General features: G+C 45.0%; 1 protein-coding gene across 4 annotated transcripts in view; it reads left to right on the top strand.

Moving 5' to 3' along the window:
• Positions 1 to 17,837, top strand: part of STX17 (syntaxin 17) — a 389,479-nt gene that overhangs the window by 336,114 nt on the left and 35,528 nt on the right. For all 4 annotated transcript variants that reach the window (XM_056520151.1, XM_056520149.1, XM_056520150.1 and 1 more), the window contains one exon: positions 2,852 to 2,902. In XM_056520151.1, coding sequence (XP_056376126.1) covers positions 2,852 to 2,902 — 51 coding nt within the window. The remainder of the gene's footprint in view (positions 1 to 2,851; positions 2,903 to 17,837) is intronic.

The raw sequence follows: 17,837 nt of genomic DNA, 5'->3' as shown, positions 1-17,837 counted from the left end.
ATGGTTCTGTAGATGGAAATATAAAATTATGTTATGGATTTTAAAATGCGAGGAGGAAAAAACGAAAACGCAAAAAAAAATTGGCCTGGTCCTTAAGGTTAAAATGGGCTTGGTCCTTAAGGGGACAGACCCACCCTTCACTCAAGTTGGTTTGGATGTCTTTGGACCATGGATGGTAACAGCCCGCAGGGCTCGAGGTGGCCAAGCCAAAACCAAACGATGGGCAGTGCTGTTCCTTTGCATGAGTGTGCGAGCAGTACACATTGAAGTAATAGAATCTATGGATGCTTCAAGCTTCATCAGTGCTTTAAGACGATTTCTTGCCATCAGAGGACAAGTCCAGACACTAAGATCTGACTGTGGTACTAATTTCGTTGGAGCCTGTCGAGAGTTACAGCTCAACTCTAGGCCAATCCAAGATCTCTTTGCTGAAAAAGGCTGTACATGGATATTCAATCCTCCTCATCCTTCCCATATGGGCGGCTCATGGGAGAGAATGATAGGCATTACACATAAAATACTGGATTCTATGCTTATGGACTCGAATTCCATAAGACTTACCCACAAGGTTTTAACCACCTTCATGGCAGAGGCATCTGCTATACTTAATTCCAGACCACTTGTTCCAGTGTCTACAGATCCAGAGAACCCAACTATCTTTACCCCAGATACTCTGCTTACCCAGAAGCTTGGGTCTATTCCTGTTCCACTTGGAAACTTTAAATCAGGAAATCTGTGCTATGACCAGTGGAAGCGAGTACAACACCTAGCCAACTGCTTCTGGAATCCTTGGAAGATGGAGTATCTTTCTACTCTGCAAGGATGCAGGAATGGCAACGCCTGAACCCTAACATAACAATTGGAGATCCCGTTCTGCTCACATATCGGCAAGCCAAAAGAATCGAGTGGCCTGTGGGACTTATCGTAAAGAGTGTTCTTAGTGATGACGGTAAAGTACGCAATGTGGAGGTGAAAGTTGCAAGACAAGGGACTGTAAATACTTTCATCAGACTGATCACGGAACTTATTTTACTCTTGCCCTTTGGAGAGTGAACTTGCTTGCGTATGCTGTTGGTTCCTACCTTTGACTTCAAGAAGAAAGAGTCTTGAACTTTATTGATATAACTTTGTCTTATTTCATTATGTGCATATTCTTTCTTCTTTATGTCTTCCAGGATCTCAAGACATCAAGCAAATTGCACTGTTGTTTATTTGCAATTGCATAACTACTGTTATCGTATAAAATAGTGACATTTACAATGCCAGGTGGGGAGTGTGCTGTTACACAGTTAATATTCTGTTGATGGAATTTACTTAGTTTATTCTTTAATCCATTTCCTATGGAATTTTCTATGGTTAGTTATTTACTGCCACCTTGTGGCCTTTTTTTTGGTAATGCTCATGATTCTCTCTCCTGAAAGCTATGACTCATTATCTTTAAATGTAACCACACCCCTGCTTAGTGCCTCACTTCCTGTGTCATGGATGCGTGCATCTGCCACATGTTACAGGGACTCATGTATTCTGCATGGCAAGCTAAGGAAAGCATCATCTTTTGACCGCATAATACTGTAGTCCATTCATTCTGCTATATTCCTGTTGTTTGATGTAGAGAATAAACCAGCTTGTGGATGAAAACAGTATTGGTGAGTTCAGCTATCTGAAAAGGATTGTCCGCAGTGGTTATATCTGCTTATTCAGGCCAGGCATAGAGGTCTTACAAGGGATAGATCGCTATAACAACAATCTGAATCAGAATACGTTACATAACATATACCAGGAGGGATTGACAGTCAAGAAACACAGATGACATTTATTAGAAACACTAATCTAAGCAAAGATACCCAAACTTTAGGTTAAAAATGTGTTATATCGTTCTTATTCCATTTCACACACAGTAACATTTGCCACATAATTTTTACGGTTAAAATTTGGGTTGGGATGAACAAGATTGTAAAGGAGTGATGGCCATCAACTGGCTCCAGAAAGTTAAACAGATTTGTGAATGTAATTTCTATTAAAAAATCTTATACCTTTCAGTACTTATGAGCTGCTGAAGTTGAGTTATTCTTTTCTGTCTAAGTGGTCTCTAATGACACCTGTCTCGGGAACTGTCCAGAGTAGAAGCAAATCCCCATAGAAAACCTCTTCTACTCTGTGCAGTTCCCGAGACAAGCAGAGAGCACTGTTGCCAGACAGAAAAGAACAACTCAACATCAGCAGCTGATAATTATTGGAAGGATTAAAAAATTTTTATAGAAGTAATTTACAAATCTGTTTAACTTTCTGGAGCCAGTTGATTCCTGGAATACCCCTTTAAGTACTTTATATATTTACATATTTTTTAAGGTTGAGCAGCATGATGGCTCAGTGGTTAGCAATGTTGCCTTGCAACGCTGGGGTCCTAGGTTTAAACCAAGGACAACATTCTGCAACAAGTTTGTATGTTCTGCCTTTGTTTGCGTGGGTTTCCTCCATTTACTCCGGTTTTCTTCCACACTCCAAAACATCTTGAATTAAGATTGTGAACCCCAATGGGAACAGAGGCCAATATGAGTGTACAGCAGATTCTATGTGCGCTAAACCCCCTATGAGGCTGACGCAATCTTCTGTGGCAGAATTCCATTGGATTTACTTGAGTAACACACCCCAGGGGCAACAGCAGACTCTATAGAATGTCCTTAAAGTTTTCTTTAAGTTATAGAAAAGCGAGGTAGCCAATCTGTCCAGCTTTGCCACCATGAAAAGTTTAATGAAATCCTCCATTAGTATGTAGAACGCTATAAGTGTATTAGTTTAGCATAGTATGCATTGTTAATACAATACTAATACTACTTTTCTACTCTGCCAGGATTTGTTAGACTTGAACGAAATTATAAATGAATTTTCCCATGTAGTACATGTAAGTATCTTTTTTACATTATGTTTTTGTATTCGGTTTTGTGTTTAGGTTTTGTGTTCTCTCTCATTTGTTTTATTTATTTAAATTTTTTTACTTTAATTGAATCCCAAATTGTCAAGTCCCACACTTATCTTTTTCTAGATCTAGATTTGCATGTAAACCAAGTCCTTAATATACAATATGTTTGTCAGAATCTCTCCTTTTAGGAGTAGGAGAGATTTAAAGGGGTATTCCGGGCAAAAACATCTTATCCCCTATCGAAAGGATAGGGGATAAGATGTCTGATCGCGGGGGGCCTGCCGCTGGGGACCCCCACGATCTTTCTGCATTCTATGCTTAGCTGCGTCTGAAGTTTCGGAAACCTCCGGGCTTCCGAGATGGGGACGTGATGTCACGCCACGCCCCCTCCATTCATTTCTATGGGAGGGGGCGTAACGGCCACAATGCCCCCTCCTATAGACATGAATGGAGGGGGCGTGGCGTGACGTCACGTCCCCGTCTCGGAAGCCCGGAGGTTTCCAAAACTTTAGACGCAGCTACGCATAGAATGAGGGCTGCTGCAGGGAGATCACGGGGGGTCCCAGCGGCGGGCCTCCCGCGATCAGACATCTTATCCCCTATCCTTTCGATAGGGGATAAGATGTTTTTGCCCAAAATACCCCTTTAATAATTGAGCAGTACAGCAGCAGGAACTAGTTCCTCTGTTGTGTTGCAAATAAATGAGCTTAAAGGGGTACTCTGCCTCTAGACATCTAATCCCCTATCCAAAAGATAGGGGATAAGATGTCAGATCACGGGGGTCCCTCTGGTGAAGCACCCCAGTCATCTGGTGTGCGCTTTCCCGGAAATTTGCTAAAAATAGTGAATAAGGTAAAAAACAGGGAACAACATCAACCCCTTAAGGCAGTGGTTCTCTGCTTTTTTCAGCTTGGGGCACCCCTCGGTAATTTTTCTACAGGGGCCCAAACCAAATAATTTGTCACTAAAAGACAAAAAATTGCTAAATAGAAGCAATGCACAATGCCTATATATATGTTGGCGATGTAGATTACAGTGCTGCTATATGCAGCGACCCACAGATGACAACTTCTCGGATCAGAGTCATATACTTTTCTTCTCCATCTGGCCCTGCCCATAATGACTATTTCTTCCGGCCACAACTCTTCATCGCAGAACCTGCAACACAAACATATTAGGCGCCACACTTTTTTAGGCATCCTCCCCTTTTCCCTACCTATAGGAAGGAGTAGGTAGATGTTTCTCCTCCCGCATTGGGTAGATAGGTTGCTCCAGTAGGTAGTTTTTTTTCCCATTTCCCATTTTTCCCTGTATGTAGGACCCTCCTATAAGTAGCTTGCTCACTGTAAATAGATTGCCCCCGGTATGTAGGACCCTCTTGTAGCTAGTTTGCCACCTGTATGTAGGACCCTCCTGTAGGTAGTTTGCCCCATTGTACGTAGCACCCTCCTGTAGGAATATGGTGCCTCTGCAAGTAGCTTGCCCCTGTATGTAGGACTCTCCTTTAGGTAGTTTGGCCCCTGTAGGTAGCTTGGCCCCTGTAGGTAGGTAGGACCCTCCTGTAGGTAGCTTAGCCTCAGTAAGTAGGATCCCCTTGTAGTAAATTTGTCCCAGGTAGGTAGGTAGGACCCCCTTGTAAGCAATTTGTCGTAGGTAGGTAGTAAGTTTGCTAGGTAGTTAGGTAGTAATTTTACTAGTTAATTAGGTAGTAAGTTTTCTAGGGCTAGGTAGTAGGTTTTCTAGGGTGTTAGGTAATAAGTTTACCAAGTGGTTATGTAGTAAGTTTTCTAGGTAGGTAACATAGTAACATAATGGTCACAGGAAGAAGTAGTAATAGCGGAGCAACTCACCCGGTGTGCTGAAGGTGATTCAACTGAAGAACATCGCGGTCAAGCGAGGAAGCAGCGGGATGCTGAAGATGTTACGGGGGGAAGTCAGACGTCGGGCCACAGCCGTATCACACCGTTTGGTGCTTCGTCAGGCCCCAGCGACGTCATCATGTTCCCTCCGGTGGTTTTTATCTGCTGTGTCATGTGATTACAGGTGAGTAGGTGTGGTTCACCATTAACTCTTTGTGCGCTCAAAAGAAACAAGAGAAAAGCAGTGAATTAAAAACTGTGAGGAGAAAACATAATCCTGCATGGGAATCCTGCAGGTACTAAGAGATTTAAATATCAAATTAGAGCACCCAACTCATTTTTATCGTTTAGACCCAGCAGTCCTAATGCGTTGAGTCGTATAATCCATCTGGATTCACTCAACTAAAGAGTTTGATCTTTATTTTTTCCTGGAACAGGAGATTCAATTCCTTCCAATGCACCAAATTTTAACACAGAGCCATCACCTCCATGAATTTTAATCATGTGATCTATAAATTTAGGCAATCCTTTTTTTGTAATTAATGATCTGAGGTGTTCGCGTATCCTGTGAAATAAAGGACGTTTAGTTTTTCCTATGTAAAAAATGCCGCATGGGCAACTTATACTGTATACAACATAACTCGATCTGCAAGTAATGGGTTGTTTAATGTAAACTGTATGACTCCCTAGTTTGATGGTTTTGCTTTTTATATTCAAATGACAATATGACCAGGTACCACATGCATGATTACCAGTCGGTCTTGTGTCAGTTAACCATTTCGATTTATTTTGTTCAATGCTTCTCTTAGTGGTATTTGAAGATTTTAAATAATCAGAAATAGTTTTATTTCGTGTGTATGTTATGATTGATTTTTGAGAAGTAAGGTAATTTATGTCTGGATCAGTTTGCAATATGTACCAGTTGGAATGAATTGCGTGATGAATTTTATTGTTCATTGGAGTATTCCGAAAAATAAAAGAGGCTCTTGGGGATTGTTTATGGATCTTGCGATTATTTATTGATTCACTGTTTATTAGTGTTTCTCTTGGGATACTGTCAATCCGTGCTTTTGCTTGAGTTATAATTTCTTTGGGGTAACCCCTGGCAGTTAATCGATCAGCTAAGTCCTCAGCTTGTTGGAAAAATATTTCTGGTTCACTGTTGATTCGCTTTAACCGGACCATTTGACTATATGGGATGCTGTTTTTTGTTTTTACCGGATGGGATGATTTGTAATGTAAAAAAGCATTCCGTGCAGTGTCCTTCCTGAAACCTGATGTATGGATCTGATTGTCATGTATTGTGATTCTCACATCTAAAAAATCAATGGTGCCTCCAAAAACAAATGTGAAAAACATATGCATGTCATAAATGTCATTAAGATACTGGACGAATTCTTTAAATTGACAGGAGGTACCTGACCAGATGAGAAAAATGTCGTCGACAAATCTGAGAATTTTTTCAATGTACTGTATAAAAGGGTTAAGTGATGTGAAAATGTAATTTTGTTCAAATATTGCCAAAAAGATGTTGGCATAGGAGCAAGAGACAGGGGTCCCCATTGCGGATCCCTGTACTTGCCTATGCCATTTACCATCATATTGAAAACAGTTATTAGCCAATATCAATTCCATCGAGTCCACAACAAATTTAATGAAATCCTCTGATTTGTCAGTTGAAGATAGAAAGACACGGAGAGCCTCCTCATGGGGGATGCGGGTGAAGAGGCTCTCCACGTCAATGGATGCCAGGCTATACCCCGAGTTCCATTTTAATTCCTGTAGGGAGGTGATAAGATCACCACTGTCCCTCAGAAAAGTGGGTATCAATTTTAATAAAGGGGAGATCAGCCATTCGACATAACTCGATAAATACTGGGTAGTTGGCCCAATCCTGACGACGATTGGTCTGCCTGGAGGTGGATTTGTTTTTTTATGAGTCTTGGGTAGTATATAGATATGTGGCTTTGATGGGTTAATAGGGAGGAGTTTTTCCGCAGTTTTTTCACTTAAGATTTTTTTCTCTACATTTTGTCTGAGTAGAGTTCTGACTTTTTCTATGATTTTTGGGGCCAGGTCTGTTGTAAGTTTAATGTATGTCGACGTATCATTAAGTAGTTTCATGATTTCATTTTCATAATCCATAGTCCGCCATACAACAACCGCACCTCCTTTGTCAGCCCTGGACACAGTTATATCTGTCCTATTTTTCAACCAATTTAGACCCTTGCGTTCCTGCTCGGTTATGTTACTTTGTGCTGAGGGATATTTCAATGCCCGCATGTCTTTCAAAACGGACGTATAAAATAAATAGAGATGAGCGAACTTTTCAAAAATTTGATTCAGCCGTTTCGCCGAATTTTCCCGAAAAGTTTGTTTCGATCCGAATTTGTTCGCGGCGATTCGATATTAAAAAAGGCTATTTCTAGCCTACATACAGCCTCTATAGGGGTATAGAACACTTTGCTGTGTCCTAAAACGCATATGGAGTGTGCTGGTGTAGTGAAATAATACTGTTATTCAGAATAGCATGCAGATTACCGGCATCGCTCTTAGAATCACTGCCGCACAGCAGCACAATGACAGAGCCTGGTGGTGGCATCAGTGTCAGGAGACCATATAGTGACAGAATGACATAGCGTGGACATGTTGGCAGCAAGAGGAGACCATTTAGTGGCTGAATGGCACAGCGTGGAGTTGGCTGATGCACTAGTACACTACACACCAGGGCTTCACAATCCCTCCCCAAAAAATCAACACAAACTATAAAATTTTTGACAAAGATTTCTCATTTGTAGCACCTGCTATCCAAAAATTTGAAATTAACAGACCCAGGCCCCACCTCTGTAGCATCAGTAACCCATATATTGCCTCAAGGACACCGCCTGGAGTTGGCTGATGCACCAGTACACACCAGGGCTTCACAATCCCCCCTCCAAAAACAACACAATGAGAAATTTTTGTCAAAGATTTCTCATTGGTAGCACCCGATATCCCAAAATTAGAAATTTCCAGAACCAGGCCCCACCCCTGCGGCATCAGTAACCCATATATTGCCTGCATGACACAGCCTGGAGTTGGCTGATGCAAGAGTACACACCAGGGCTTCACAACAAGCGTTCCGTTGTGTAACGATTAGCATTCTGGAAAATTCAATTTTATTACCGATAAAATTATCAGTAAATTAAAAAAAAAACACTACCCAAGAGTGTTTAATTACCCCATACATTACACCAGGAGCAGTCAGGAGTAGGCCTCAGCAGTACCCAAGAGGCTTTAATAACCCCCTACCTTTGCACGATCAATTGCGAGATCGAGCAATACCAGGTGTGTTATGCCCTCAGATTTCCAGGGCCGCAGGCGCGCTCCACTGAACGGATTAGCGTGTCTCTATCTTTCATCAACTGGTGCTGGTAACCCGCTAACTTCCGGAAAGGTAAGCTGCCGCGAAGCAGGTGGTCTCCCCCGGGCACGTTTGGTTCCAGAATTTCCACTACTGCCACACCACGCTGACTGCCAACCGTGCTACCGCCTTGCTGACTCAAGGGCAACCTGCAACTCTCTTCTCCCGATGATGAACCCCCCTTCTCCTGAGATCTAGCAATAACAGGTGTGTTATGCCCTCAGATGTCCAGGGCCGCAGGCGCGCTCCACTGAACGGATTAGGGTGTGTCCATCTTTTTTGGTAGCACCCGCAATCCAAATATTTTTTATTCCCAGACCCAGGCCCCTCCTCTGCGGCATCAGGAACCCATAGATTGCCTGAAAGACACAGCCTGGAGTTGGCTGATGCACGAGTACACACCCGGGCTTCACAATCCACCCCAAAAAAATGCCAAATTTTATTGAAATTGTCTGACAAAATACCTGTTTTTTAAAAACAAGCGCATATACAGCATTTCAGAAGACTCTATAATGCAGGACGGTGGACCACCAATAGACATTCATCTGAAAAATAATAAACCACACAATATGTTCAAGTTTAAAAAAAAATTGAAATTCCAAGACCAAGGGCCCACCTCTGCTGCATCAGTAACCCATATATTGCCTAACGGACACAGACTGGAGTTGACTGATGCACGAGTACACACTACACACCCGTCAACCGGGCTTCACAATCCACCCCAAAAAAACGCAAAATTTTATTGAAATTGTCTGACAAAATACCAGAAGACTCTATAATGCAGGATGGTGGACCACCAAAAGACATTCTTCTCAAAAATAATAAACCAATGTTTGAAATTTGGTTAAATTTTTTTTTTACATGTGTGTAATGCCCATCTGTCTCCAAAAAATCAGATGACAAAAGGATTCTAATCGCCAAAAATGATTAAAGGGGTACTCTGCCTAGACATCCAAAGGATAGGGGATAAGATGTCAGATTGCCGGGGTCCCGCTGCTAGGGACCCCGGGGATCACTGCTGCAGCACCCCGCTATCATTACTGCGCAGAGCGAGATCGCTCTGCACGTAATGACGAGCAATACAGGGGCCGGAGCATTGTTACGTCACGGCTCCGCCCCTCGTGACGTCACGGCCCGCCCCCGTCAATACAAGTCTATGGGAGGGGGCGTGGCAGTCGTCACGACCCCTGCCATAGACTTGCATTGACGGGACGGGCCGTGATGTCATGAGGGGCGGAGCCATGATGTCACGCTGCTCCGGCCCCTGTATCGCCCGTCATTACGCACAGAGCGAACTCGCTCTGTGCTGTATTGATGGCGGGGTGCCGCAGCAGCGATCCCCGGGGTCCCCAGCAGCGGGACCACGGCGATCTAACATAAGATGCCAGGGGCGGAGTACCCCTTTAAGCAGAGTTAATCCCTCTCCATCAATTTTTTTTTTTCATTAAAAATCACACGCAACAAACGTTCCGTTGTGTAACGGTTAGCATTCTGCAAAATTCAATTTTATTACTGATAAAATTACCAGTAAATTTAACAATAACACTACCCAAGAGTGTTTAATTACCCCATACATTGCACCAGGAGCAGTCAGGAGTAGGCCTCAGCAGTACCCAAGAGGCTTTAATAACCCCTTACCTTGCCCGATCAATTGCGAGATCGAGCAATAACAGGTGTGTTATGCCCTCAGATGTCCGGGGCCGCAGGCATGCTCCACTGAATGGATTAGCGTGTCTCTATCTTTCAAGGACAGGTGCGTGTTGCACGCTGAAACCAGTTCGTGATAGGGATTTGGGATTGCAATTATTTAACCTTAAAACGAGGAATTACCAGTAAGTGAGGGTTATAAGCTGGCGTTGATTAAGTCCCTGCCCTTTGTACACACCGCCCATCGCTATAAGCGATTGGATTAGTTAGTGAGTTGGTTAGTGAGGTCCTCGGATTGGCCCAGGCGGGGTAGGAGAAGGCCCTGGCAGAGCGCCGAGAATTTAACGATCATTGTTGAAATTTGCATTAAGCATGTATTTAGCTACTGCTAAACAAACAAAAATGTAAGGCCCAAGGCCAGAGGCACCAGGGAGGCAAGTAGTTCCTGAAAGACACAGAATGATTCTGGAGCATTCATTTGCAGTACCCAAGAGGTTTTCATAACCCCTTACATTTAAAGATCAATGTTTACATTTGCATTAAGCATGTATTTAGCTACTGCTAAACTTCAAAAAATTATAGGCCCAAGGCCTGAGGCACCAGGGAGGCAAGTAGTTTGTGAAAGACACAGAATGAGTCTGGAGCAGTCATTCGCAGTACCCAAGAGGGTTTCATAACCCCTTACATTTAAAGATCAATGTTGACATTTGCATTAAGCATGTATTTAGCTACTGCTAAACTTAAAAAAAAAACTATAGGCCCAAGGCCAGAAGCATCATTTTTCCCCATATTAGGAGCATAGTTGTCCCCCAGATTAGGCAGAATAGATGTTCCCCAGATTAGGAGCATACTTGTCCCCCAGAGTAGGCAGCATAGATGTCCCCCAGATTAGGAGCATAGTTGTCCCCCAGATTAGGCAGCATAGATGTCCCCCAGATTAGGAGCATAGTTGTCCCCCAGATTAGGCAGCATAGATGTCCCCCAGATTAGGAGCATAGTTGTCCCCCAGAGTAGGCAGCATAGATGTCCCCCAGATTAAGAGCATACTTGTCCCCCAGAGTAGGCAGCATAGATGTCCCCCAGATTAGGAGCATACTTGTCCCCCAGATTAGGAGCATAGTTGTCCCCCAGATTAGGCAGCATAGATGTCCCCCAGATTAGGAGCATACTTGTCCCCCAGATTAGGCAGCATATATGTAACCCATATTAGGCAGCATAGATGTCCCCCAGATTAGGAGCATACTTGTCCCCCAGAGTAGGCAGCATAGATGTCCCCCAGATTAGGAGCATACTTGTCCCCCAGATTAGGCAGTTTAGATGTCCCCCAGATTAGGAGCAAAATTGTCCCCCAGATTAGGCAGCAAAAATGTCACCCAGATTAGGCAGCATAGATGTCCCCCAGATTAGGAGCATACTTGTCCCCCAGAGTAGGCAGCATATATGTTCCCCAGATTAGGCAGCATAGATGTCCACCAGATTAGGAGCATACTTGTCCCCCAGAGTAGGCAGCATAGATGTCTCCCAGTTTAGGAGCATACTTGTCCCCCAGATAAAGCAGCATATATATCCCCCAGATTAGGAGCATAGTTGTCCCCCAGATTAGGCAGCATAGATGTCACCCAGATTAGGCAGCATAGATGTCCCCCAGATTAGGAGCATAGTTGTCCCGCAGATTAGACAGCATAGATGTCACCCAGATTAGGCAGCATAGATGTCCCCCAGATTAGGAGCATAGTTGTCCCCCAGATTAGGCAGCATAGATGTCACCCAGATTAGGCAGCATAGATGTCCCCCAGATTAGGAGCATACTTGTCCCCCAGAGTAGGCAGCATAGATGTCCCCCAGATTAGGAGCATAGTTGTCTCCCAGATTAGGCAGCATAGTTGTCCCTCAATCAGCGTGGGCCGGTCAGAGCCAATCAAAGGGCCGTATGTGGCAAGTGGGCCGTACAATGCCCAGGTCTGCCCCAGAGGGTTTCATAACCAACCACAATAGAGAAAATTTTGTTGTAGGAGCATGGTCAATCTACTCAGACCCATCTGTCATTGGTGGCTGGAAATCCTGGCTGATCCATCCCTGATTCATCTTGACAAACGTCAATCGCTCCACATTTTTAGTGGACAGGCGAGTTCGCCTTGGGGTGACTATGGCCCCGGCCGCACTAAACACCCGCTCTGATGGCACACTACTGGCCGGGCAGGACAGCTTTTCCAGGGCAAACTCCGCTAGTTTCGGCCATAAATCGAGTTTGGCTGCCCAGAAGTCCAGCGGATCTTCAACGGTTGTTGGCATGGTCATGTCGAGGTAAGCCACCACCTGCTGGTTCAGGTCCTGCTCCATGTCCACCTGCTGCTGATGAGTAGCTTCACTATGCGGCTGAAGGAAGCTACTCATCAGCGACTGTAGACTCAGGCTGCTGCTGATTGAGCTGGTACTGCTCCTGCCACCCCTCCTCTCCCCAGCAGCCGTGGCAGTGGAAGGGGAGCGCAGAGGTGGATGGACCATGTGGCCGATAGGCATCGGCCAACCGACTACGTAGAAGCTCCCAGAAGTAGGTCAGTTTGTCCTCCCTCTCAGTGGGTGTAAAAAAGGCCCCCATTCTTGGCCGGTAGCGAGGGTCTAATAAGGTGGAGATCCAGAAGTCATCACGCTGACTAATTTTGACAATTCGGGGGTCACTACGCAAGCAACTCGGCATGCATCGTGCCATTTGTGACAGTGACTCGCTGGGACTACCTGCCTCCATCTCCAATGCATACTGCCACGGTGTGTCTGGGTCCTCTGTCTCGCCTCCCTCGTAATAACCCTCCAGCTCCTCTGGCTGCTCCTGCTCCTCCTCTCCTGTCCAATGACCGGAAACACCGGCCATCTCATCCACCGTAAACTGTGCTCCGCTCTGCCCCTCATCATCCTCCTCCAGTTCATCCCCCACAGGACTCATGTAGCCTTCTGATGTAGGCGCAACGTCTCCATTGCCGTGACCAGACATGTTTTCAATCATTTTTTGGAGTAAATGTAGGAGTGGAATTACGTCGTTCATGGCGTAATTCGAGCGACTAACAAAAAATGTGGCTTCCTCAAAGGGCCTCAGCAGACGGCAGGTGTCACGTATGAGCTGCCACTCGTTCACATTGAAGTTACACAGGGGAGTACTCCTATCTGCTTGTATCATCAAAAAATCCGTGAGGGCTTTTCTTTGTTCGTATAGTCTGTCCAACATATGGAGGGTGGAATTCCAACGTGTGGCAACGTTACAAATGAGACTATGTTGTGGGATACCGTTCTGACGCTGCAGCTCAAGCAAAGTGTGCTTGGCGGTGTACGAGTGGCTGAAGTGCATGCACAGTTTCCTTGCCATTGTCAGGACGTCTTGCAAATGGGGTGAAGACTTGATGAACTTCTTGACAACCAGATTCAACACGTGTGCCATGCAGGGCGAATGGTTCACACTTCCTTGTCGCAGCGCGGCCACAATGTTCTTCCCATTGTCGGTCACCAAGGTTCCCATTTCCAGATTTCGTGGAGTAAGCCATACTCGGATTTCTTCCCTAATGAACTTTAGCAGTTCCTCCCCGTGTGACTCAGTTCGCCAATGCAAACCATGTGAAGGACGGCTTGACACCGCTGTGTCCTACACACGTGGTACGATGAAGGGCCACCGAGATTTGGACATGCAGTGGAGGCCAAGGACACGGGGAGGAGGAGGCACACACTGTAAAAGGACCAACTGCCTGGGAGCCAGAGCGTGGAGGAGGAAGCGATGTGACCTGTCCAAGTTGCTGTTGTGGCTGTGCAGGAACAACATTTACCCAGTGGGCCGTAAAAGACATGTATTGTCCCCGCCCGTAGTTACAGCTTCACACGTCGGCGCTGCCGTGCACTTTTGAACACACCGACAGGCTCAAGGACTGGCCCACCTTCTCTTGTACAAACTTATGCAGGGCTGGTACTGCCTTCTTCGCAAAGAAATGACGGCTTGGGACTCTCCACCTCGGCTCGGCACAAGCCATCAATTCCCTGAAAGCTGCAGAGTCCACCAGTTGGAAAGGGAGGGACTGCAACACCAGCAACTTGGACAGGAGCACATTCAACTTCTGCGCCGTTGGATGAGTGGGTGCATACTATTGTCTCTTGGACATGGCTTCGCCGATCGATTGTTGGCGGAATGGCTGACTATGAGCGGAAGAAGCAGGAGCGCAAAAAGGAGGGTTTGACACAATGCTCCCTTCGGCTGAGGTGGTGGAGCCTTGGCTGGATGACGGAGGGAGCGGATGGCCACTGGGTGATGCGGCAGGCTGGACCACTACCTCAGAGCCACGGTTATCCCAGGCCGCTTTATGGTGGCGAATCATGTGTTGACGCAGGGCTGTGGTGCCGAGATTAGGACCCTGCCCACGCTTCACTTTCTGCCGACAGATTTTGCATGTGACTACGCTATGGTCCTCCGGATTCTTTATGAAGAACAACCACACCGCAGAGTAGCTGATTTTCCCACCCGCAGTCCGCACTATTTCACTGCTATTGGCGCCGTCTCCAGGAACCCCTGTTCCACTACCTCCCTGAATGGTAGCTTGCCGCGAAGCAGGTGGTCTCCCCCTGGCACGTTTGGCTCCTGAATTTCCACTACTGCCACCACCACGCTGATTGCCAACCGTGCTACCGCCTTGCTGCCTCATAGACAAAGAGCAAATCTCTTCTGATGATGATGATGATGATGATGAAGCCCCGGCTTCTGCACCCGGCTCCCAATTGCGATCGGCTTCATCATCATCAAAAGATGTGTGCACGTCACTGATGTCCTCCTCGTGTTCCACAACAGTGTCTGCCTCAGGACCCTGAACAATTGAAACACCGCCTCCCACGTCACTCTCCGCATCAATACTCTCCCGTCTTGGCTGCCCATTAGATGCTGACTGTCCTCTATTACATCGTCCTCACTAAATAGTGGAGCTGAACCCAAAGCATGAGATACTTCTTTGGTAGAGGGAACAGCATCGGACAAAGGCAATGGGATTACGGGGACTGCTCCCGGGCCATGCCAATTGAGGGTTGTGTCTGAGGAACCCACCAACTATTGACTGGGGTTGTCAGATGTCGCTTGTGATTGACGAGGAGAGATGGGTCCAACGACATGACCGCTGGGTGTTAACGGGAGCTCAGGCCTATTGCTACGACTCCTGCTGCCACTCGCCCCAAGTCTGCTGCCAACTCTGCCTGACGTATGTAGGCCTCTGCCTCTTCTCTGTGCACTTCCTGGCACTTCCCTGCCTGACATACTTAGTGCGTTTATGAGGGTATAGAACAGCAGCAGGCAATTACTTATGGCTGTCCTTTCAAAGTATATAGACAGAATAACAGTTACTTAATAGTACACTCCTTTGTTGTATGTATGCCCTTTGCAATGATGAGCGCACTGGTATGCATATTTCTACGCAGAAAAAACACTTTTTTTTATTTTATTACACCAGCAGGTGTATACTAATGTGTGGAATAGCACTGAATTTAGCACAGAGACAGAATAACAGGTAGTAAATAGTACACTACTTGGTTCTATGTATGCCCTTTGCAATGATGAGCGCACTGTTAAGCGTATTTATACGCAGAAAAAAACTCTTTTTTTGTTGTATACACCAGCCGCTGTATACTAACGTGTGGAATAGCACTGAATTTAGCACCGAGACAGAAATACAGATACTAAATAGTACACTACTTGGTTGTATCTATGCCCTTTGCAATGATGAGCGCACTGTTAAGCGTATTTGTACTCAGGAAAAACTTTATTTTCTTTACTACACTGGCAGGTGTATAACGTGTGGTATAACACTTAATTTAGCGCAGAGACAGAAAAAAAGGTAGTATACGGTACGCTATTTGCTTGTATTTAGGCCCTTTGCAATGATAAGGCCGCTGTTAAGCGTATTTGTACTCAGGAAAAAAAAAAATGTCTTTAATACACCGGCAGGTGTATAACCTGTGGTATAACACTGAATTTAGCACAGAGACAGAAAAAAAGGTGGTATATGGTACGCTATTTGCTTGTATGTAGGCCCTTTGCAATGATAAGGCCACTGAAAAAGCGTATTTGTACACAGGAAAAACTTTTTTTCTTTAATACACCGGCAGGTGTATAATGTGTGGTATAACACTGAATTTAGCACAGAGGCAGAAAAAAAGGTAGTATATGGTACGCTATTTGCTTGTATGTAGGCCCTTTGCAATGATAAGGCCACTGAAAAAGCGTATTTGTACTCAGGAAAAACTCTTTTTTCTTTAATACACCGGCAGGTGTATAACATGTGGTATAACACTGAATTTAGCACAGAGACCGAGTAACAGGTGAAAAATGGTAAAAAGGCACTAAAGTCCACACTAATATGACTTATTTCTGAACAGCAGCAGGACCCAACACTGCAGCACCACAAAAAAAAAATCCAGGGATTAAACCCTAAATTGCACTCTGTCACACAATTCTGAGCAGCAGAAGATTTGTGGAGCAAAAAAAAAACTCAATTGGGCTGAAAAATGAGTAGATAAGATGCTTCAGAAAGTTCAGGCAGCTTGGAGATCTGTATGAGGCAGATAGGAGTTTTAGCTATCATAGGAGAATAGGAGGTTTAGCTATCAATGATCCTTCTCAGTGTTACAGCAAAGTACTCTGCACTCCTGTCTTTCCCTAATGCTGATGTGACTAGCAGTTGCAGTGTAACGCTGTGGTATGAGCTATTCACACACACGCAGTCCCGTCCTCTCCAACTGAGTGCATAGATGAAATGAAGAGAGGCAAGATGGTCGCCAATTATATAGGGGCTGTAACATCACAGGGGTCAGTGAACACTGATAGGCTGCATCTCACATGTGGTTCAGGGTCAGCCCGCCTACCTTCATTCCCGCCGCTGTTTCCCGGCCTCCCACAATCCCCTGCCCCATGTACTCACATGTGGATCCGCCATCTTAGGTCTCCAATAGCCTGGAACGCTGTAAAATGGAGTTTAATGAAGCGATTTGTGCGATAGAATCGCGGCGATATTCGTATTCGTTGCAAATCAAATTTTTCATGAAATTCGTAACAAATTCGGGTTCGTCAACTTCGATTCGCTCATCTCTAAAAATAAATCAATAGGGCTGCCCAGTACAATAGGGGGGGGGGGGGAAGTTATTGGGTTCCCGCTACGAAAATAATCATGTGTATTGCTGTCGTCTTCATTTGCTGTAAATTCACCCTCTTCCTCATCCAGTAGACTGGGGAATCGGTCCCCCGAATTAGTGGTGGTGACATTAGTATCCATTTCATCAGGATTGGATTCAGATTCAGTAGTGAAATAATCTGATGCTTTTTTATTATGTCGTTTGTGGTTTCCTTACGTCTTCCCATTTTTGTTTTTGTAAAATTTACCGGATTACTGAAATTTATTTTTATTCCAAGTGAAGACTTGCTTAGTTTCGAAATCCCTTTTGTCTCTTAATAGTTTATCTCGTTTAATCTCTTTTATGGTGATCTGGTGACACCGGGTGAGTTGCTCCACTATTACTACTTCTTCCTGTGACCATTACTTTTTACCTGTGCCATTAGCGTTAGAGCACCACCCATAGGAGTCTGCATACCTGCCTTACCAAATTACGTTGTATCAGGAGTTTTCATTCAGAGTCATATAGGACTGTGCCGGATCTGTCTTTTCTTCTGGGTTCCCAACATAGTAGCATTGTTTGTAAGGTTGAAAAAAGACCATCGAGTTCAACCTAAAACCCTAAAATGTTGATCCAGAGGAAGGCAGAAACCCACATCAGGCTGATGCCAATTGCCCCATGACAGAGGAAAAATTCCACCCCGACCCCAATATGGCGATCAGAATAGATCCCTGGATCAATGGTCTATCCCCATAAATCTAGTATCCATAACCTCTAATTTTATTACTCTCTAGAAAAACATCCAGGCCCCCATTGAACTTGTTTAAAGAGTCAGAAATCACAACATCATGTGGCAGAGAGTTCCATAGTCTCACTGCTCTTA

Source organism: Hyla sarda, chromosome 5 (genome assembly GCF_029499605.1).
Source record: "Hyla sarda isolate aHylSar1 chromosome 5, aHylSar1.hap1, whole genome shotgun sequence".
Lineage (NCBI taxonomy): Eukaryota > Metazoa > Chordata > Amphibia > Anura > Hylidae > Hyla > Hyla sarda.
The sequence above is the reverse complement of the archived record's forward strand: the minus strand, read 5'-3'. Positions and strand labels throughout refer to the sequence as shown.